This window comes from Mercurialis annua, linkage group LG3 (assembly GCF_937616625.2).
Source record: "Mercurialis annua linkage group LG3, ddMerAnnu1.2, whole genome shotgun sequence".
Lineage (NCBI taxonomy): Eukaryota > Viridiplantae > Streptophyta > Magnoliopsida > Malpighiales > Euphorbiaceae > Mercurialis > Mercurialis annua.
The window spans coordinates 62,221,457-62,244,803 of record NC_065572.1 but is presented as its reverse complement, the minus strand read 5'-3'; the positions used below and the strand labels follow the sequence as shown (position 1 = coordinate 62,244,803).

The 23,347-nt window shown below is 33.5% G+C and overlaps 1 protein-coding gene across 1 annotated transcript; it reads right to left on the bottom strand.

Moving 5' to 3' along the window:
* Window positions 1–14,590: 14,590 nt before the first annotated feature.
* On the bottom strand, window positions 14,591–15,594 carry LOC126672815 (uncharacterized). The gene is made up of 2 exons (XM_050366766.1): window positions 15,112–15,594; window positions 14,591–15,070 (listed from the first exon to the last, which is right to left on the bottom strand). Exons 1-2 carry the CDS (start codon window positions 15,592–15,594, stop codon window positions 14,591–14,593), a joined length of 963 nt encoding a protein of 320 aa, XP_050222723.1.
* Between the last annotated feature and the right edge of the window lie 7,753 nt (window positions 15,595–23,347).

Genomic DNA, 23,347 nt, shown 5'->3' with positions numbered 1-23,347 from the left:
TTTATTGCAAATTATAAAACAGGTACTGAGTTATACCGTTATGTTAAAAATGATACTGAATTATACTTCTTTTGTAATTATGACATGCCATTTAGAATAAAACACAAAAAAATTAGTGTGTTTTGATTCGAGTGACATCTTATAAAATACTTTGATAATTTAATAACTATTTTTTAATTATTTAAAATTTAATACTCTTTCTGTAATATTGAAATAACTCCGTGATTTAGGGAGTTTAATATCCTATACAGGGGCTAACTACTTGAGGAATAAGAGGGGCAATTTTTTTAAAAAGTACAAAATTTTCAAGTAATTTTTTTAAAATATCTAATGTTATTTAGAAAAATATACATTGATCTCCTTATTTTAATAAATTTTAAATTTTATATATTAACATAAAAAAGTTAAAATTTTTCCCTTTTTAATTTTTATTTCCGCCTACGCCCCTGATCCTATATATGTTAATCAATACACATTGCATGAATTCCGAAATTGCGTGGCGCTCCCACAATTTAAAAAAAAAACATTTACTGTCATGTAAATTATATGGTATATTATCCATAAGGCTTTTGACCAGCAATTAGGGAAGCAAACTTATTTATCCATTTTATTAAAATTCTTTCATTTTCAGTGCTAGCTAATTAGCATATATCTAAGGTTGAGTTATTTAAATTTCCTGGACTTTAAAATTTTGAACTGATCAGCGCTGATCATATAATAGAATCAAATAATATAGAATAGTTGAACTAAATTATAATACAAAAAATAAAAAATCAAATCAAATGAAGTGATTATGCAATCCAACATATTAAATTATATAATCTCACAACCTACATATGAAACAAGTCACTTTTTTTACAATTAACATATTTTAAGGTCTTTAAACTATATGATTTTTAATTATCTAGTCCCTCATTTTAAATTTTGTCTTCTCGAGTCCCTAAACTTCTATTTCTTCACCAATTGAATCCTTAAATTTTTATTTTTCAATAATTGGGTTCTTAAATTTGTACTTTTTCAGCAATTGGATCCTTTTCCAGTTTCTTAAAAGGATCTAATTTATCAAAATATAAAAATTTAAGGATTAGAAAAGACAAAATTGAAGATGAAGGAACATATAATCAAAAGTTGTATAATTTAGAGACCCAAAATAGATTTAGCCTTATTTTTGTTATAGTTTGCATATTATACAAAATAAAAAATTGATTCGTTTTAATAGTGTATTACAAGATAAATAGTATATATATATATATATATATATATATATATATATATATATATATATATCATAGTTTTATATTGTAACTCGGACTTGGACTTTGTGATAGCTCTAACGATCCATGCCTGGTGTAACAATTGGGGGCTTAAGGCCTCTCGTTTCCACTTCTCCACATTTGCTTCCCAACCTTCAAAATGAAAGCATATTTTTAGTAAATTGGCTTTTCAAAGAGAAAAGAGTCATAATTATAGTCCACAAATTTAGGTCGCGTTTGATAAAATTCAAAATTAAGTGCTGAAAATAAAATGCCAAATTAAATAAATTTAATTTAATCAATAGAGATCAAATAAATACCACAACTTTTTATATTCAGATCAAATAGATTCATACATAATCTAGATCGTTATGGAATGTAATAAAAATTGAATCCATTTGAAATAGTCTGTTTGACCTTAATGAGTAAAATTACACCTAATTGATCTTGCAACGTAAATTTACGGATTAGAACGACTATTATTTCGTTATTCAAAACTTACTATATTATTAAGAAATAATAGCTACCCTACCTATGGAAGTATTGATTCCGCGATTGTGCAGTTCTCTGTGCTCTTGACAGAGAGAACAACCGCAGCAGAAAGCGTGCACCACCCGATCAGAACACGGAGCCTCCGGTAGCGAAAAGTGTTTCCTCAGTTTGGCTCTATAAGAAGATGCATAGAGCCATGCACAACACCCCATTGCGTACGAGACTAGACAATGATGCCCACATGCTGCTCATACACAATTCACAAAACAATAACTAAACTAACAAAATAAATAAAATTACTATTCATAAAAAAAATTGCTAAATAATTAACTAAGAAAAATAATATTAGCATCTTAATTTTTCTAAATTTTCTATTTCAATGTCTGAAGTTTTTTTCTTACTATTAGTGTTTCAACTTTAGAATATATATTTAAAAGTGTTCTTAACCGTTTTTGGTCACCGATTATGTGTTAAAATACAAAACTAACTCTTGTTTTTTTATTAAAAATTTGGTGATTTTGTATTCAAGGATATAATTATATGAAATCAAAATGACAATTTATATAAGTAAATTTAAAATTAGTAGTCCAGTAATCGGGAAATGGATAACACAATCATTTGATATATTTTAAAGAAATTGAAACACTGATAAAGTTCATACTCCATAACAGAAGATTTAAAAAAATCAGGCACCACTCATGTAATTTATCTATTAATTAATGATATTGCAAAAGCAACAAAATAAATGCTTAATTAATTAATTACTTGTATTTCCTGCATCAATAATCTCTGCCATCCGACCAAAGGCAACGCATGGACAGTAGCAGGTGAATAAACCTTAATTCAAAACAACAAAAAAGGTGATTAATAAGCAAATAAGTGATTAAAACACAAATGAATTAATTTTAAACATGCAATTACTTACAATTAGAGGGATCATCAAAACAATCGAATAGGCCAGTGGTCCATTGCCCTTCAGGAAACGTGCTTGGATTCTTCATTTTTTCCATCTCTGCTCTGCTATTAATTGATATGGTGTTAATTAATCAGTGTGTAATGGAATGGGGTTTTATAGTCACGGAGCTTGGCATTTTCATTATATTAAACTGGATATATATGTTGCGTAGAAGTTTTATTACACAGAATAATTAAATGGATATACATGGGATGACCAACTTTATATTATATATACAGGTAAAATAAAATAATCTACTCAGAACTACAATAAAATTAATAAATATATTGTAAATACTTCTTTTCTGAACACGTAGAAAAATAATAAGGAACTGAAGCGTCCGATGATGATTTTTAGAGACACTCGTCTCGATGACGAATTAGCGATCCACTTATTAGAATTCAAATGGACTAGATCAATACGCAACAGTAAACTTGAAGTACTGAAGTGTAATTGTCGCAAATAACCATAAAAATTCAAAGAGATTGTGATAGAAATTTAATAAATAGAACTAATTATAATATTTTAGAAGTTTATAAGTTAATTTGTACGTTGAAAGAGTAAATTGCCTAAAATCTTAACTTTAGTGGTCCTGGTGATCCTTTTTAACACTTTCAAAGATCAAAAATGACATATTGCCATTTTTTTAGGGTATTACTATTCGCCGCCCCAAATTACTACCTACCGCCCAACTTTTTACCAAAATATCCCTAACCCATTTATAGCTAAAAAAAAAATTCAATCCTCTCAATTCAACTAAAAACCCTACAAATAACCGAGCAAATTTATAATAAAAATATCAAAATCACCTAAAATTAGAGGACGGTAACCTCTAATAATTAATCGATTTTTAATTTTTTCGTTTTTTAAATTTTTAATTTTTTTTTAAATTTTTTTAATGGGCTATCGCCCTCAAATGGCGATGGCCCATAGAGGTCATCGCCTCGATTTGGCGATGGCCCCATAGGGCCATCACGATGGCAATTATAGGGCCATCGCCAAATCGAGGCGATGACCCCTATGGGCCATCGCCATCTGAGGGCGATGGTCCATTAAAAAAAAAATAAAAAAAAAATAAAAAAAAATAAAAAAAAATAAAAAATTTAAAAAATTAAATAAATAAAAACCGATTATTTATCGGATGTTCCGTCTTTTATTTTTAGTCGATTTTGACATTTTTATTATAAATTCGCTCGGGTATTCGTTGGGTTTTTAATTGAATTGAGAGAATTGATTTTTTTTTTAAAACTGAAAATGGCTTAGGGGTATTTTGGTAAAAAGTTGGGCGGTAGGTAGTAATTTGGGGCGGTAAATAGTAGTCCACTTTTTCTATGGCACACACTGTGTATTTTAAAAATAATAATAATTAATTAATTAATCTAAAATACAATTTTAGCATAATTTAGACTTTAACCACACCTTGTCCTAACCGAACCTCTATAAATACTTCACTTAAACATCCTAAGAGAGGAGGCAGCCAAGTGGCATAAAATCAAACATAGAAACCCTAATTTGTATGACACTAGATGAATATTCCAGCCACCACACACTCAAATTCCAGTCACTTAACACGAATCAATCGAACTCTTGCACTTCAGATCTTAAAAGCTTTAATGCTGCTTACGGATCTATACTGAATTTTGCATCCGGATCTCCAGAAACGACTAAAAGAATTTGCAATCTTTATTAATTTCAGAAATCAAGATTACAAGAGAAATGAGAACCATTGCTTCCTTTTATAGACTTAAGGAGAAACAGTTATCAAATCTTAAAACAGAAAAGGAATCTAAGTTTGTTACAATGACAGCTGTAACCAGCTAAGGAATGACAGCTGTAGCCAGCTAAGAGATGATCCACACAAGAAGAGCATGAGCTCAGGAGCAAGGACTGAGATGCCACATCAGCATTCATACTTCCATAAGATCAATCCAAAAATTGCTTAATAAGCAAGAAAACATAGCAACAGCATCAACTTGAACTTCAAGAAGAAAGTTCAGCTCAGCAGCAGCAGTAGAAACCAATATGCTGTGTTACCCCCCCTCAAGCTGGGGCATAGATATCTAAGAGACCCAGCTTGGATACTGATTGAGAGAAAGAGATAGGTGGAAGAGGCTTTGTCAAACAGTCTGCCAACTGATTGATAGAGGGAACAGGAAGAAGCTTGATAATGCCTGCAGTAAGCTTCTTTCTAATCAAATGACAATCAATGGAGATATGTTTGGATCTTTCATGATAAACAGGATTATGTGCAAGCTGAATTGCAGATTGATTGTCACAAAAAATTGTTGCAGGGAGAGTTGTGTGATGTCTGAGATCCTTTAAGAGATAAGAAAGCCATTGCAATTCACAAGTGAGAATTGCCAAAGCTCTATACTCAGCTTCAGAGCTTGATCTTGATACAGTTGTTTGCTTCTTAGATTTCCAAGAGATCAAAGAAGAACCTAAGAATACACAATAACCAGAAATAGACCTTCTAGTATCCAAGCATGTAGCCCAATCTGAGTCTGTGAATGCCTGCAGATTTAGATCAGAATCTGCTGAGAAGAAAAGGCCTTTTCCAGGAGCAGACTTCAGATATCTCAAGACTCTGTTAGCAGCAACCATGTGAGTGATAGTTGGGCAATCCAAGAACTGAGAGAGTTGCTGTACTGCAAAAGATAAGTCTGGTCTGGTAACACAAAGATACAACAGTTTTCCAACTAACTGTCTGTATAGAAAATTGTCTGGTAATGGATCTCCATCCTCTTTGCAAAGTTTCTTAGAGGTAATCATTGGAGTAGGCACAGGTTTAGCATCTAAGAATCCAGTATCTTTGAGGAGATCCAAAGTGTATTTTCTTTGACATAAAGAAATACCTTTAGCAGATCTTGCCACTTCTATGCCAAGGAAATATTTCAACTGACCAAGATCCTTAATGCTAAATGTATTGTGCAAATAATCCTTAACACTTTGAATTTCTGTTGTACAATTGCTTGCAATGATGACATCATCAACATAAACAAGGAGAGCTGTAAAACTTGAAGTTGTTGACTTGATGAATAATGAAGGATCAGCAGCAGAAGAGCAGAAACCAAAAGCAAGCAAAGCAGTAGACAATTTAGCATTCCATTGTCTGCTAGCTTGTTTAAGTCCATATAGAGACTTCTGCAATTTGCAGACCTTGGAAGGATCATGACTAGTAAACCCTTGAGGTAATGTCATATATACATCCTCAACTAGATCACCATGCAAGAAAGCATTGTTGATGTCTAGTTGGTGAAGGTGCCATCCATGAACAGCAGCCATAGCAAGCAAGGTTCTGACTGTAGTCATCTTAACCACAGGAGAGAAAGTGTCTAGATAATCAAGTCCTTCTTGCTGAGTGTAACCCTTTGCAACCAATCTGGCCTTACATCTTTCAATTGTGCCATCAGAGTTATACTTCAATTTGTAAACCCATTTACAACCTATTGGTTGTTTTCCCTGTGGTAGTGCTGTCAATGTCCATGTATTGTTCTTTTCTAGAGCTTGCAGTTCTGAACTCATAGCTTCTTGCCAACATTTGTGCTTAACAGCTTCTTTATAACTTTTGGGCTCAGGAATGGCATCAATAGTGAAAACAAAATGTTTATGTGTAGCAGACAAGTTATCATAGCTCATGACATTAGCTATAGTATGTGAACTTGTTGCTGTTTTATTCAGGGAAGGAGGCAAAGAATAAGAAAAGTTTTTTAGATGGTTTGGTATGTGGGTGGTTCTTGAAGATCTTCTGAGATGAGGAAAATCTTCAGTTTGAAATAGAGATGGTGAAGGTGGAGAAATGACAGGTTCAGCATTCCAAGGTGTAGAAGAGTTGGTTTGAGGTGGAGATGGTGGTGGGAGGGATGGAGGTGTGTATAGATCAAAGTCTAGAATGGAATTATCAGCAGAAGACTGTGTGATAGGTGATGATGAGTCAGACTTTGATGAAAAGGGAAAAATGTGTTCATAAAAGATCACATTTCTAGAAACTAGAAGTTTCTTGGTGTCTAAAGAGTAGAGAATGTATCCCTTTGTTGCTGTAGGAATGCCTAAAAAAATGCACTTCAAAGCTCTGCTGTCAAATTTTTTTCTTCCCTCACTAATAGTGCCAGCATAACATAAAGAGCCAAAGACTCTTATGTGACTTAGAACAGGTAAAACACCATATATTCTTTCATATAGGGTCTGGTTTAATATCACAGGAGAAGCAGTTCTGTTTATCAAGTAAGTTGCATGCTGAACACAATGTGTCCAAAACTGCATAGATAGGGAAGACTGAAATCTTAAGGCCCTTGCAATGTTCAGTATGTGTTGATGTTTTCTCTCAACTATACTGTTCTGTTCAGGGGTATAAACACAACTGGTTTGGTGCAGAATTCCATTCTTCTCATAAAAGTTAGTGTTCATAAACTCTAGACCATTGTCAGTTCTAATGGTCTTAATTTTCACATCAAACTGAGTTTGAACAAAAGTGTTAAAATTCTGTATGATACCCCTAATTTCTGCTTTACTTTTCATCATAAAAACCCAAGTATATCTTGAGTGATCATCAACAATAGTTAAGAAATATCTATAACCATTGATTGAACTAACAGAAACAGGACCCCAAATATCTGCATGAACCAATTCAAAGTTTTGCTTAGTAAAAGAAGTACTTATAGGGAAAGGTAGCTTCTTCTGTTTAGCATAATGACAAACATCACAGGCATGCTCCATACTGCTAACAATTGAAGGTTCTAACCTCTGCATTTGTTTCAGAACTTTGGAAGACAAATGTCCAAGTCTGTAATGCCATAGGTTTACAGATTTATTATTAACACTAGCTGAACAAATTGTGTTAGAAACATTGTCAAGCTTGTCTCCTTGAGATAGCTGATATAATCCCTCTTTCTTTTTAGCTATGCCAATTATCCTCCATGAAGGCAGAGCCTGAATGAAACATGAATCATGATGAACAATTAAGCATACTTGCTTATCTTCAGTGAGTTTACTTGCTGAAATAAGATTAAAAGTGAATGCTGGAACACAAAGAACGTGTTTCAGTGTTAAATCAGCATTTAACTGAACTGATCCCATATGAGTCACAGGAATAAGAGTTCCATTTGGCAGTCTCACATTCACATTCATGACAGGTATGTATGCCTTTAAATAATCAATGCTACAGACTATGTGGTCAGTAGCTCATGTGTCAAGAATCCAAACATTCTTGGATGTATTGTTTTTAAAGTGACATGAGCAAACAGTACCTTGAGTCTGCATTTCTGGATTGAAGTTTGATGATAGTGCATTTACATGAGAAACTTCAGGAATGCTGGGACCATTGGATGAGTTCTGAATCAAGGACATTATTTGCTCACATTGCTCTGGAGTAAAAGGGAAAACATGGCTTGCATTTTTCACTTCAGGAGACTGTCTGCAAATATTACTCTCAAGAGCAGTTTGCTCTGAATATGCCTGCTGCATATTTGTATCAACATAGTTAGCTTGAGGAGAGTAATTATTGATAGGAGTATTTTACTCCTATCTTTAGCGTCGTTTCCGCATGCTTTATTAACGTTTTATCACGGTTTTATGGTATTTCGTATGCCTTATTACGTGTTTTACTAATTCAGGTACTTAGGAGCATTGCGGAAGCATTTTGGTGCAAAAGTTGGAAAAGACGACAAAAGCGATGCGGAAGCTCATTTGCAAATCTGAAAAGCTGACCCCTGGGAACTAATTTACCAATTTGGACTAGCTAGAAGCCTCAAATGAACTCGTGATCTTCATGAAAGTTAAAGTAGACGTCCTAAGCTTTCCAACGGTTCAAGAATCGACTTAATCGGACATTTCTACACCGAGTTACGAAGGTTTGAAGATCGAGATCCGGAGCAGAAAATGGCAGCTCGAATCGGGCTCCTCATTTAGCCCAAGGAGCTCTATTCGAGCTTGGGCTTGCTGGAATGGGGAAATCTTAGTTCAAGATGCAACAAGGCTTTATTAATTTGCTATTTTGGGCCCAACACATGTATAAATGAATGTTTGTCTTTTTCCTTCTTTTGTAAGTACTATATAAGGGGCCTTATCTCTATTTTAGGTATAGAAGATTTTCCTAGACTTTATTCTATTAGTGTACTTTTGAATCTTCTCCTAATTTTAGAAATCCCTAAATTTTAGTCTTCTTCTTCAATAGAATTTCCAGATTTTTATATTTCCACCATTGTTGAGATCTTTGAAACTTCATTGAATGAACAAGTTTTATTTTCTATTACAATTCTTATTTGTGGGTTTTTCATCTTATTGTAAGTACTCTTTACCCATGCCTTCCATTTATCATTTTTTTAATTTAGCTCTTGGAATGTGTAACTAATCCCCCATGTTTGGGGGTTGAGATGATTTCCTTCTTGTTATGTTAAATGGTATGGTTGATTGGTTAAATGCTTGTTCTAATTCTAGTTCCTATCTTGTGTTAGCCTAGCTATCTAATGCATGATTTAGTGTTTGCTTGACTCATTGAGAAATGGTTAGGTGAATAGACTTTGAAATTAGAAGCCTAGATTGTAATACCACGAGAGTGGATTAGGATTTAGGTGACCTTGAGTTTGTTGATTAATTGATGTTGGGTAATTGGTTTTGTTTAGTATCACGAGAGTGAGTTAGGCATTAATTGATTACTTGATGATTGATTTTGTCGTTCTTAGAGGCTCGAGAGAGCGGGAACGGTGCGCTAGGCACAACTCGGCCCTTGCTTGATACCAATTCATCCATTACCATGTATGCATGACCTAGGAATGATTTCAACCCCTAGACATCTTTTACTTATTGATTAAACTCGTTCCTATTTTAGTCGCTTGAATTGTTAGTTTAATTGTTTAGTTGTTTAGTGCCTATTTAGTGTTAATCTTACTTGAACTTCAACCATTCGAGTTTCGCTAAACGAATTGAATCGCAACTAAAATTCATTCTCATCAATCGCTCTAGATTCACTCCTTGTGGGATCGATTCCGACTTCCGGATTATTACAAGTTGTGCTTTTTGCTCAACAAGTTTTTGGAGCTCCCCCCTTTAATGAGAAGGAGTACATTTTTTTTAAAATGTAGTGATTGGTTGATTTTTTTCACTCTTGGATTAATGAGGTGGCTTAAATCTTGACCCTTCAACTAAAAACACACCCTACAAGGATCAATGACATGGCAAGATCTCCACCCCTCTTCTCCTATTTTTCAAATCTTACCACAAAACGAACTCCAACACTTCTTCTTCTCCAAATTCTTTTCCCCAATTATCAAAAACTCCATAGCCAAGAACTCCATTCTCTTTCTTCTAGCAAAAATTCTCCAAGCTCTATCTCCACCATTTTTAAGCCAAACTCAAAACTAAATACACTTTCAAACACCCTTTTCCTTCCTCTACAATGTCTCGGAATACAAGAGCAAGCCGAGCCTCCAAGAAAAAATCCATACCTCCTAGTGAGCAAGAATTTCAAGAGGAGCTACCACCACAACCTATCCGTTCTTCAAGGAAGACAACCACCTTCGGGGCTCTCTCGCGGAAATACAAGGCACCCTTCGAAATCCGCTCGGTTAGTGAGGGTGAACGCTATGAGAAGCTTAAGGAATTGGGTGTCACCGATGCGTATGCCATTTGTTGGGAGACTATGAAGAAATTAGGCATTCATGAGAAGTTGGAGGCGGATATTCAATTCCTTTTTCTTGACAAATTGATAAGGATTCCGCACGATCAATGCGAGGCACTCACATTTGAATTCTTCACCACTCTTGCCCCAACCAACAATACTTCTATTACATTTCGGTTGGATGGCAAGAAGCGGGAATATACCATGGAAGACTTATTTCAAGATTTTGCATTGAATGATGAGGGATTGAAGGTGTTGACGGAAATGGGTGACTTTGAGGCAAACGAGATATGGAACAAGGCATCGGGTAAACCGAGCTACGACTCACACGTTTCCAAGTTGAAAGAGGTTCGGGATATTGCCACCATAGTCTTGCTCAAGTGGTATGGCCACACCTTTTATGGACGCCATGAGCATAACAAAATAGCGAAGTCGGATTTATTCCTTTTGCAAGCGTTGGATCACCCAACGGAACCGGGCAAACAAGTGCATTTGACATACCGCTTGATGAAGTCGATACAAGAGACTCCTAAAGCTCAAAAGAAGAAAGGATTTGGATGGTTGGTGTTGTTTTTGGCACGAAAAGATCCAGAGTTTGATGAAAGCAAGTATCAAATTCAACCGCCACGAATGATAGACATGGATCACTTGAGCATCGGAGGGTATGTGCGGAAGGAAAGAGTTGTGGGAAAGTACAAGTATGATAATTGGGTGGAAGGACATCCCGGTGAACCAATTCCGCCTAGGTTGTGCGCATCACCAAGGCAAGAGGTAGAGCCGAGGCGAGCTAAAGAGCCGGTGAGGAGGAAAGACAAACATGCGGCCGGAACAAGCGCCGAAGGAGGAGCAATACCGGAGGGCGTGCAATGGGAGCCTCCCGCTCCTAATGTGGATACAAGGAATGACTTTGAAGCCGCCCAACTCCGATTCATGGAGGATCAACGCAAGATGTGGGCACGTATGGAATATCGCATGACGAGGCTTCATGATCGACAAAGGCGCCACGAGGAGAAATTACGTGACTATTTCAATGCCCCGGGGGCGCCGGCTTATCCATCTCCAACTCTATCGCCCGAACCACCGGAATTCGACTAAAACAAGATTTGCATTTCTCTAACTCAACTCATACAATTTTGCTTTATATTTCTTACTTAGGGACTAAGTTCGAAATAGTGTGAGGAGGGTTAGTCAATTGTATGTCGTTAGTTGAAATTTATCTTGTTTTATGCTTTAGTGTGTTTTATTTTACTTTGTTGTTTTAGTTTGTGTTAGTAGTCTAGTTATTGAGTCACCTCCACTAAATCTTTGTTCTAAGCATGATAGTGAATGTTTTGAATGTTTGTGATTGTGGCGGAATTTGGAAATTTATCAACTTGTGACATCTCCCGATCTTTAATGGCATGAATGTGTTTTTGTCTAATTTGAGCAACTTCCAAGGATGATTGATTGATGAAAATACTTTTATGTGACAAATTTTGATGGAAATTGGGTGAAAATGTTCTTTGGTGAAAACAATTGTGAGCATGATAGTTGTTTTGGGATATGGATGCATGATGTGCAAATTTTTGAAAATTTTGGGTCATTTGTGAATAAAATTGGGCATGATTGGCATGAGAACATAGGAATTAAATTAGTGCTTAACACCACATTCTTTTCTAAAATGTTGAGCCTTGATTATAATTCTTGTGTGTTGTGTAGCTATATTCCTAGAACTTGCTTGGTGTCCATTTAAGACTATATAGTTGAGTGTCGATTGCTAAATGATTATGGCATTAGGATCACCATTTTGTTTAAAACCACTTAAAAAGCCTACCCTTACCACTAGGTCACCCCTTTGAGCCTTAAACCATTTCTTTCAAATTGTAACACATGTTAACACACCATCCCTTCAACAAATTACCCTTTGAAAATACCCCAAAAATTGACTTGAATGACTCTTAACTATTAAGAAGTTTGTCTAACTTGAAGAGTAGGAAAGGCATGAGCAAAGAAGTAATTATGTGCCTAAATAAAAGAAAGAAAACCAAAAGAAAGAAAGAATAAAGAAAGATCAAGAAAAATAAAAAAAAATAAAATAAAAAGAGTAAAAAGAAAAGTTGAATAAAAGGCATGAAAATTAAGATGAAGTTCTAATGTGCAAGAAAATTCCAAGCTAGACAAATAAATGTGAACAAATATCTAGTTGTCAAGTCAAAATTTTTGTAGCCAAAATTTTCCTTCTCTACCTACCCCCCTAACCCCTAGCCAAGTTACAACCCATTCAAAAGACCATATGATAGCAATTGATTACCGAACTAAGTAGGGGAGAATCGGACTAAAAGCAAGCCTATGGTGAATTAGCATTTTTCTTGAGTTTAATTGTGTGCACCCCAAACACTTGTGTGTTAGAGTGAATCTTGTGAGAATTAATATGCTTTTAAATTGATGCCTATGTTTGCTATGCCTTGATTGCCCTCTTATCACTTGACCAAGTAGTGCATGTCCCTTAGATGACCTTAATGACTTGATTTGTTCAACAAGAACCTTAAGCCAATGCAAGTGTAGTCTAATTGTCATCTCATCTTGTCATTAAAAGTGCATTCATCTCTTGTGTGCATCATTAGCGGTTGTTGACTTTAGGCGATATCATTTGAGCCATTGTTGAATAGGAGTTCATTTGTTGATACTTGTTCAAGATCGCCATGGTTAGTTACCGTTTGATTTGCCTAAGTTCATTTCTTGCTTGGGGACAAGCAAAGATTTAGTGTGAGGAGGTTTGATAGGAGTATTTTACTCCTATCTTTAGCGTCGTTTCCGCATGCTTTATTAACGTTTTATCACGGTTTTATGGTATTTCGTATGCCTTATTACGTGTTTTAGTATTTCAGGTACTTAGGAGCATTGCGGAAGCATTTTGGTGCAAAAGTTGGAAAAGACGACAAAAGCGATGCGGAAGCTCATTTGCAAATCTGAAAAGCTGACCCTTGGGCACTAATTTACCAATTTGGACTAGCTAGAAGCCTCAAATGAACTCGTGATCTTCATGAAAGTTAAAGTAGACGTCCTAAGCTTTCCAACGGTTCAAGAATCGACTTAATCGGACATTTCTACACCGAGTTACGAAGGTTTGAAGATCGAGATCCGGAGCAGAAAATGGCAGCTCGAATCGGGCTCCTCATTTAGCCCAAGGAGCTCTATTCGAGCTTGGGCTTGCTGGAATGGGGAAATCTTAGTTCAAGATGCAACAAGGCTTTATTAATTTGCTATTTTGGGCCCAACACATGTGTAAATGAATGTTTGTCTTTTTCCTTCTTTTGTAAGTACTATATAAGGGGCCTTATCTCTATTTTAGGTATAGAAGATTTTCCTAGACTTTATTCTATTAGTGTACTTTTGAATCTTCTCCTAATTTTAGAAATCCCTAAATTTTAGTCTTCTTCTTCAATAGAATTTCCAGATTTTTATATTTCCACCATTGTTGAGATCTTTGAAACTTCATTGAATGAACAAGTTTTATTTTCTATTACAATTCTTATTTGTGGGTTTTTCATCTTATTGTAAGTACTCTTTACCCATGCCTTCCATTTATTATTTTGTTAATTTAGCTCTTGGAATGTGTAACTAATCCCCCATGTTTGGGGGTTGAGATGATTTCCTTCTTGTTATGTTAAATGGTATGGTTGATTGGTTAAATGCTTGTTCTAATTCTAGTTCCTAATGCTTGTGTTAGCCTAGCTATCTAATGCATGATTTAGTGTTTGCTTGACTCATTGAGAAATGGTTAGGTGAATAGACTTTGAAATTAGAAGCCTAGATTGTAATACCACGAGAGTGGATTAGGATTTAGGTGACCTTGAGTTTGTTGATTAATTGATGTTGGGTAATTGGTTTTGTTTAGTATCACGAGAGTGAGTTAGGCATTAATTGATTACTTGATGATTGATTTTGTCGTTCTTAGAAGCTCGAGAGAGCGGGAACGGTGCGCTAGGCACAACTCGGCCCTTGCTAGATACCAATTCATCCATTACCATGTATGCATGACCTAGGAATGATTTCAACCCCTAGACATCTTTTACTTATTGATTAAACTCGTTTCTATTTTAGTCGCTTGAATTGTTAGTTTAATTGTTTAGTTGTTTAGTGCCTATTTAGTGTTAATCTTACTTGAACTTCAACCATTCGAGTTTCGCTAAACGAATTGAATCGCAACTAAAATTCATTCTCATCAATCGCTCTAGATTCACTCCTTGTGGGATCGATTCCGACTTCCGGATTATTACAAGTTGTGCTTTTTGCTCAATAATTATCTGATTTGTATTTAGGTTGAAATCCTGGAGGGTACCCATGCTTCCTGTAACAAATCTCAACTGTGTGTCCACTGTAGCCACAATATGAACACATTTTCAACTTATTTGCTTGAAAACCACTATTAAAAGGTGGTCTATAGGTGCCTCTTCCCCTATAAACTGGTGTACCTCTTCCTCTCACATAATTGATGTTGGACTCATATCCAATCAACTGATTTCCATCAGAGTAACTGGACTCAGTTTCATATTGATTCTGGAAGCTAGATTTTGCAGCAAAAATACTAGCCTCAGAATTAGCTTGCCTTCCAGGATTGTTCAATTGTCTCTCATGTTGAATCAAAAGTGAAAATACCTTGTTAATGGGAGGCAATACCTCATTCATCAGTATTTGAGATCTCACATGAGCAAAGTTTTCATTGAGACCTCTCAGAAACTTAATAGACTGATCACTTGATTGATTGTCCCTTACCTGATTTAAAGCTCCACATGAACACTTAGGATTACAATGACAAATAGGTAAATCTGTAATTCATCCCACAGAGTCTTGAGATGAGTGTAGTACTCAGTAATTGACAAATTACTTTGTTGAAATGTGTAAATCTCTTCCTGCAAATCACCTATTCTGTAATTATCTCCCTGTGAAAATCTATCTCTCAAATCATTCCATATCTCATAAGCTGAATCTAAACAAGAAATGCTCTCATCAATGGTACTTGTAACTGCTCTATAAAGCCAAGACATCACCATAGTATTACATCTCTCCCAGATTTCAAAAGAAACATCATCTCTATTTCGAACTGAAATAGATCCATCTACAAATTTGAACTTATTCTTTGACAATAAAGCCATTCTCATCGATCTATACCACTTATGATAGTTACCTCCATCAAGTAAAGTTGAAACTAGAACAAGTGAGGGATTCTCACCTGGATGCAGAAAATAAGGACTGGAAACGGAGATTGATTCTTCTTGCCTGTAATTCATGTTTGCCATTGTTATCTGTAAATTCTGTTTGGTTACTGAGAAAATGAAAACTGTTTGCTTTAGAAGAAAAAGAAAAGATTGAGAGCATTCAAGGCTTTCATACCATAAAATAATTTGCAATCTTTATTAATTTCAGAAATCAAGATTACAAGAGAAATGAGAACCATTGCTTCCTTTTATAGACTTAAGGAGAAACGGTTATCAAATCTTAAAACAGAAAAGGAATCTAAGTTTGTTACAATGACAGTTGTAACCAGCTAAGGAATGACGGCTGTAGCCAGCTAAGAGATGATCCACACAAGAAGAGCATGAGCTCAGGAGCAAGGACTGAGATGCCACATCAGCATTCATACTTCCATAAGATCAATCCAGAAATTTCTTAATAAGCAAGAAAACATAGCAACAACATCAACTTGAACTTCAAGAAGAAAGTTCAGCTCAGCAGCAGCAGTAGAAACCAATATGCTGTGTTAACGACCTCAATATTTTGAACGCTACTTCTAAGAATCCTAATCAGTCCCTAAACATCATAAGTATATTCATTTATGCATTTATGTTAAATTTCAATTCATTAGTATGCATGATTAGGATTTTTAGAGTTCTTCATAAACTGCCATGATTTTCTATGATTTTTAATTTCACTTCTAGATCCATGTTTAAGGTGTTCTTAATTAATTGCTTTCCCTATGTTATTTTGATCGTTTTCAAGTTCCAGCAACTTAATCATATGTTTTTCACTGTTTTTGCATGTTTTTTTTTGAGATCTGGCGCCGTGGTCTCTGCCTTCTTAGCTTCTCCAAATCTTCGCCTTCGAAATTGCTCCCCGTTTATAACTGTTGGCCATGTCGTTAGTTGTAGGTTTATTTATGTAATTACCTGGTGATAGGGGTAGAAATACCCCTATATTTAGGTATACTTTTGATACGGTATTTGCATGTTGATATGTGTTTTTGAGCTTTATTTGGGTACTTATTGCTATGTCGAGTATTTCAGGGAAAATGTGCAAGTATGGCGTAATTTGGAGTGATTTTGATGATATTCAGAGATTGCAAGAGGTCGAAGTGGATCATAGGAGAATCGAGAAGCGGAAGTAGGTGATTTTGGCCAAGTCACATAGTACACGGTCGTGTATTTCTCTCTAGTACAAAAGTACACGAACGTGTACTTTCGCCGAAGGGTGAGTTTTGGAAGCCAGAATGGAAATTCAGCCAAGTCCTAGAGTACACGAACGTGTACTACCTCGAAGAACAAAAGTACACGAACGTGTACTTTCGCCGAAGGACATGATTTTGTGAAGTTTGAAAGCATGAAGATTTGGCTAAGGCATAAAGAACACGAACGTGTACTGCCTTACACGGTCGTGTAAGTGTCGAAAGCTGCGACTGGAAAAAGACAAAAATGTCCGTTTTAACTCCAAACTCCGAGAAACTCAAAGGGCACTTCTGGGTTTTCATCTAGCTTGACCTAATATCAGATTATGAAGTTAGGAGCCGTATAAATAGTGAGTTGAACATCGAACAAAGATTCGCATAGTTTTTGGAATCACATAAACCATAGACTAGAGTTTTCTTATTGTTGGATTATCGATTTATTCAAGTTCTTCATTATTTTATTGTCGATTATCATTAGTTTACTTTCGAACAAGGTACGATTATTTTCAATTCTATATTCAGTATTCAATTTAATCTTAGAATGAGTTCTTTAATTATTGCTTTGAGTTATTTCATTATTATGTCTAGCTAAACCCTTCATTGGGGATTATTAATCGAAATTATGTCTGTTTAATTGAATTGGACTTATGGGTTTTGTGTTCTTGATGAGTTTTAATTATTGTGCTTAATGCTTAGCCTAAACTGATCACTTAGTCTTTGCCATATGTTTTGATTTTAGCTCGAGAGAGTAAAATTGGAATAGAACAATATAATTAAGAACGCAGGAGTTGATTGTGCGAGAGTGAATTAACGAGTGCGGATTCTTTGAATTTGCTTAATAATCATTAAATCGATTTATACTTAAGTTAATCATTGTGCGAGAGTGAATAATTAACCTAATATTAGTTAGTTTAATGCTTTTGCCTGTAATTGCTCGAGAGAGAATTTTGGGTGCTCTAGATTAGTTCGAACGTCATCAGAACCATATAATCCATAATCCGAATCAAGTAAACAGCATAACTAAGATTAATAATCCCTGCTTTTTCCATTATTGTTAAAACACCGTTTGAATTACAGCTTTACTTTAATTTAATCTACATTTATCAATATTTGTCTTTTAATTTACAAAACCAACAAAAATTATCTTTTCGGCTATTCGAATCGAGTACTTTAACTAGTTGTCTTTAGAGCTTTCTCTGTGGGTACGATATCCGGACTTCGCAGTCTGTATTACAAGTTGGCATACGTACGCTTGCGTATTTTTACCAACACCTGGACCTATCCCAGTCATCATGCCACCTCCATAGCAATGGCGCCATGTTCCATGTCATCAATGGCATCATGGGTCATGATGTCAGATCTTCGGCCCGATAACCTATACTAGAGTTTTCCACTTTGTTTGGACTCGGAATCAACTCCGATTTGGACCGGTGGACTAGTGTTGACAAGAGGAACAACTACTATTTTTTTGATCATATCCTAAATCTACTGTTTTGGGTATGTAAATAATGTTTATTGCTTTGAACGTATGTACAAATCCATTATTAACAGGTTTAATCAAATAATCATGTTAATTTAGTTTCAGACTAATTAATTACATAGAAACCTTAGGACAGCCATGAAATATGTAATTCGTAGTTGTATAAACATTCAAGACGGTAAATATAAAATCAATCTGACTTTTACATTCGGTTTAGGATTCATACATGTAATTGGAATAAAATCCGCTTTTATCCATTATGTGTTCGAAACCTCTAGGGTTATATGTTTGTTGAGAAGTACAGAGTACTTTCTTCTTGTTTACTATGACAGTCCAAATCGAGTCATATTTCAGTCATAAATGTTATGCATGTTTACATTTTCTTTATGTACTTATCTCCAATCATTTATCTTCCAGATCTTACTTTGGAAAATCAATTTGATGAAAAATTTATTGCATGTATAACATGATATATTTTACTTGGTGTTGGATCAAGTCCTTTTGATCTCTCTAACTTTGACTTTGAAAATCAATTAAAAAAAATCTAAATATTGTTTTTTAGTGTATAAACACATCCTAAAACACTAACGATTCAAAGACTTCTAGCGACAGATCAAGTTTTTGGTTTTCTTTCGGTCTAGAGAAAAGTTCGTGTGCAAACCTTATGTTAGCAAAATTCACAACCACGAACTAAAAAGTCATGGGTGTGACCTTTAGCAAAACAACTTTCTTCAAACAATTTTGGAAGTTCACAAACACAAACTATAAGGTCGCCTATAGATCCGTTGAAATTCCAACACATACATTTGAGTTTTCCAACATATGGCCGCCACATGGCATCGACCGTTGAAGCACTTTAATACTTTTTTAGAGATCGCGGGCCTGGCATATAAAATCTTGGACGCGACCTTCGTCCTGACAGCAAAAAATTGACTTAAAGTTTCTAGAAAATTCTAAAAATTATTGTGGAATATAAATCTCCTTCAACCATCACATCTGAATACAAACTCTCAAATAATAAACAATCAATTTCTTTTTATTTTATATATTGTGCATCAATTTATATTGATTGATTTTCTTTTATTATTAATAAACATTTATTGTTTCACCATTACTATAGGTTCTTAATTAGCATTAAAAAACCAATCTATTGTGAGTTTGAGTTTAACTCTATAAAAAAAAATTGTAATTAGTTTGGTGTAAGATTAAGCACCTATTTTAGTGAATTATACAATTTCAATCTTTAATTGAATAGTGGACGTTGGATCGATTTATAATCCGAACCACTCTAAATATCGTGTTCATTTTTCTAAACTCAAATCTATTTTCTTTAAACATTTAATCAAATTTTTTGATTTTTTTTTTGAAAACAAAGTTTTTAATTGTTTAAACCTACATTATTCACCCTCTTTTCCTACCTCAGATAGGGATAATTCCAATTTTAACCTTTAAAGTGATCATAAGTCTGAGCGAATCGTAACTCTAAAAGCACCATCGCTCACATATATTATAAAATAAATTTAAACACAATTTATTTTTTGAGTTATTTATATTAAAGTTGTGGATATTAAAGATGAATGATTTAAATTGATAAAAAAAGATATACAATTAAGTATTTTAGGTTAGTTTAGTAATAAGTTAGTCCATATTTAGAGAAAAATTTACAATTTTTTAAAATAAGATAAAAAAGGTCAAATGCACTTATTTAGCCACAATTTTAAGATGCTTGCCAAAAGTCTACATACGATCTTTATATTTTACCACATATCACCATTTTTCAACTTTTACCATAATTTGTTAAAGTCGGCGGCCACGAGGTTATATATGCATGCGGTGTTCTAAAAATTGAACCGGTGGCTGAACTGGTGAGGCCACCGGTTCCCTATTCAATGACCGGTTTAACCGGTTTAACAATTTTTTTAAAAATATAAAAAGTCGAGGTTACCGGTAATTCACCGGTTCAATCTCCAGTTCACCGGTTCAACACCGGTTTTTACCGGTTCAATCAAAAAAATCCGGTTTTAATGTTTTAGACTAGACCACCAGCTGAATTTTCGTTGACCGGCCGGTCCGGTTTTTAAAATACTGTATGCATGTATGATTGTTTTGTGTATATATAAATGAATAATATCGTGCTATATCAATTACCAATAAATAGTAGGTGTATCCGGCAAAAGTTGAAAAGATAATGTTGTTAAATGATACGATTGAAAGATCAATTAAAATAAATATGGCAAACATGAAAAAGCCATGGATAGATAAATATATGTATACCAAAATAATTTTTTGAAAATCGGGATAAATTTATTAATTTGTTATAATTTTAAATATGTTAATTATTTTTCGTTAGTGGTTGTATCTATCTTTTTGTATCAATTATAATTATTTCATCACGTTTTTTTTTCAATTACCGATTTGGGAAATACTTATCTAGATCCGGTCCATAAAAAATTCATGAACTATCTAATAAGGTGTTAGAGAAATGAGAAGAATGAGAAAATAATGAAAAAATATCCACCGATTTCTTTTAGTTTTATCTTTAATTTCTGTTTTAATGATTCTCCCTTTATTTTCTGATTTTAATGGTCCTACTTCCTAAATATATAAAAAATGAAACTGCTTATTGGGAGATCAGATATTAAAAAAAAACATGATCATCTTGACACGTTAAATCAATGACTTGTATATAATTTAAATTCCTAGAAGCCAAGTCCAAAAAGTAACAGATTCCAGGAAGCCACATTAATCTATTCTAAATAATATAGTGAATTTTATACACTATAGGTCCTTTGCAGGTGAATTTCATAATCATATCCAATTAAAATAACCTTAACCATTGACCTTTTTTTTTACAATTAAATACATTTTTAATAAAATAGTGGATTAATATGTACCCAGTCCCGTTTAAAAATAGACATATTCCGTTTGCACATAGATTAAAAATAAATTTTCTTCATCTCAAACTCAGTTTGATTGTTTCGGTATAGAAGACTCCGTGGTATAAGAGAAGAGATAAACGACGAATCGATTATATTTGAATTTTTACACGATTCAAATTTGGTTCGAAAATTTGAAAAAGCTACGAATAAGAGAAGAATGATGCCGTTTTGTCATTTTTAGTTCTTTTACCAAAACCGTGCACTTCATGTATATTTTGACTTACTTTGTCGTGTCAGTCTTCGATTTTCTTGTTAATGACATGATCATAAAATCAAAAAACATCAAATTTAATTGACAAGTTTTAAAGATCGTGATAGAATTGTAAATTTTTGGATAAATGTAGTAATTTTATATGCAATTAAGCTTTAGAGTATTTAGATTATATAAAGGTAGAAATTGTATAATAAAATCATGGCTTAATCATCGATAAATACTCCATTATTTCAACTTTTTTGGTTTATGATCCAATTTTTAAAATCGTCAATTTTAACTTATCTTTTAATTTTTTTATTTAAGTTGTAACCATGTAATTAAATTGGAGTTTATATATGAATTTACGGTAAAATAACGAATTGAAACAATATAAAATAATACGAAGCACGTATGTTCGAACCTTTTCAACTCTAATTTAATCAAACTGCTAAAATTGAAACTGAAAATTTAAAAATGAACTAAAATTTAAAATTTTAAAAATTCGAACAATAAATAATAAAAATAATATGAGGTTTATTTGGATAATTAAGTCTAAACCATTAGGTGTAGAGTTTCTATAAAAGGATAATGTGTAGAGTCTGCATAATAAAATGATTAATTATTTGGAATATAATTTTAAATTATTAATAGAATGAATTATTTTTTAAAAACTGCATATTGAAATGTTTTCAGGACAAGTAAAATAAAACTTAATTCAACAATTACAACAAAATTTCGTTGCTGTCGTTATGATGTAATTTTTAAGGCTTAACTATTTTATAAATTCAAATCTTTGTTATATCAATTACGATCATATTTTTAAGTTTTTAAAATTATATCCAATTTGAAAATTTCTTTTACAATTATGATGAAATTTTTTTGAATTGAAATTTTTGCGTTTTTTCATCAATTACGACCAAATATTTATTCGTAGAAGGTAGATAAAAAATTAAAATTGGTCGTAATTGATAAAATACATAAAGACTTAAATTTAAGAATAAAATTTAAAGTTTTGATATAGTAAAAAAAAATTCAAATTGAATATAATTATTAAAATTAAAAAATTTAATTGTAATTGATAAAATATACAAAGTTTTGAAATTCATAAAATAATTTAGCCATTTTTCACTTAGATAACAAGTTGTTGCTCGGTCCTCTAGTCCACCTGTGATAGTAATTTTTTTTGGCACCTCTCCAAGTTTTTATTTTTCATTATTATTAGGCTTAATTGCTCCAAAAATCACCAACTTTCGCGTGTTTTTGAAATTTGACATGAACTTTTAATTTTGGCATAAAATACACGAACTCTTAATTTTTTACATATATAATATGGGCACCATTTTTGATATAAAACGGCACCGTTTTTGACCTAAAACAGCAACGTTTTACACCTAAAACGGCACCGTTTTTCACCTAAAACGAAAACTTGGTCATATATGAAAAAATTGGTAGTTCGTGTATTTATATGCCAAAATTAAAAGTTCGTATCAAATATCAAAAACACGCGAAAGTTGGTGATTTTTTGTGTATTAAGCCTTATTATTATGATTAAATTAATTTAGCTCATCTTAGATTTGTATCGTGAACATAATAAAATTATATGAAATTCATGTTAACAACGGAAAAATTTATGTGTTGAAAGAGTTTTACATACGGTCTATCAATCAACCAAAAATGTAAAAATAAAAAGAGAAAACACAATATTTAAAATGGATATATATATATATGTGTGTGTGTGTGTGTATGTGTTGTTAGTCATTTACCATAAATATACAGTATTGCAACTCGTAATAGAGTGGATTAAATTCCAGGTATCGAACCCACGAGGATGAAAGATTTGACGAGAATGAAAGCGACTTTAAACCTCAATTCATTTAGCAAGAAATCATTTGGATACGATTAAACAACAAAGGGAACAAAGAACTAAACAAAGCCACAATCTTAACACTAAGCAAACTAATATCAAACTAATATAATCAGCAATTAAACGGGTCTAATC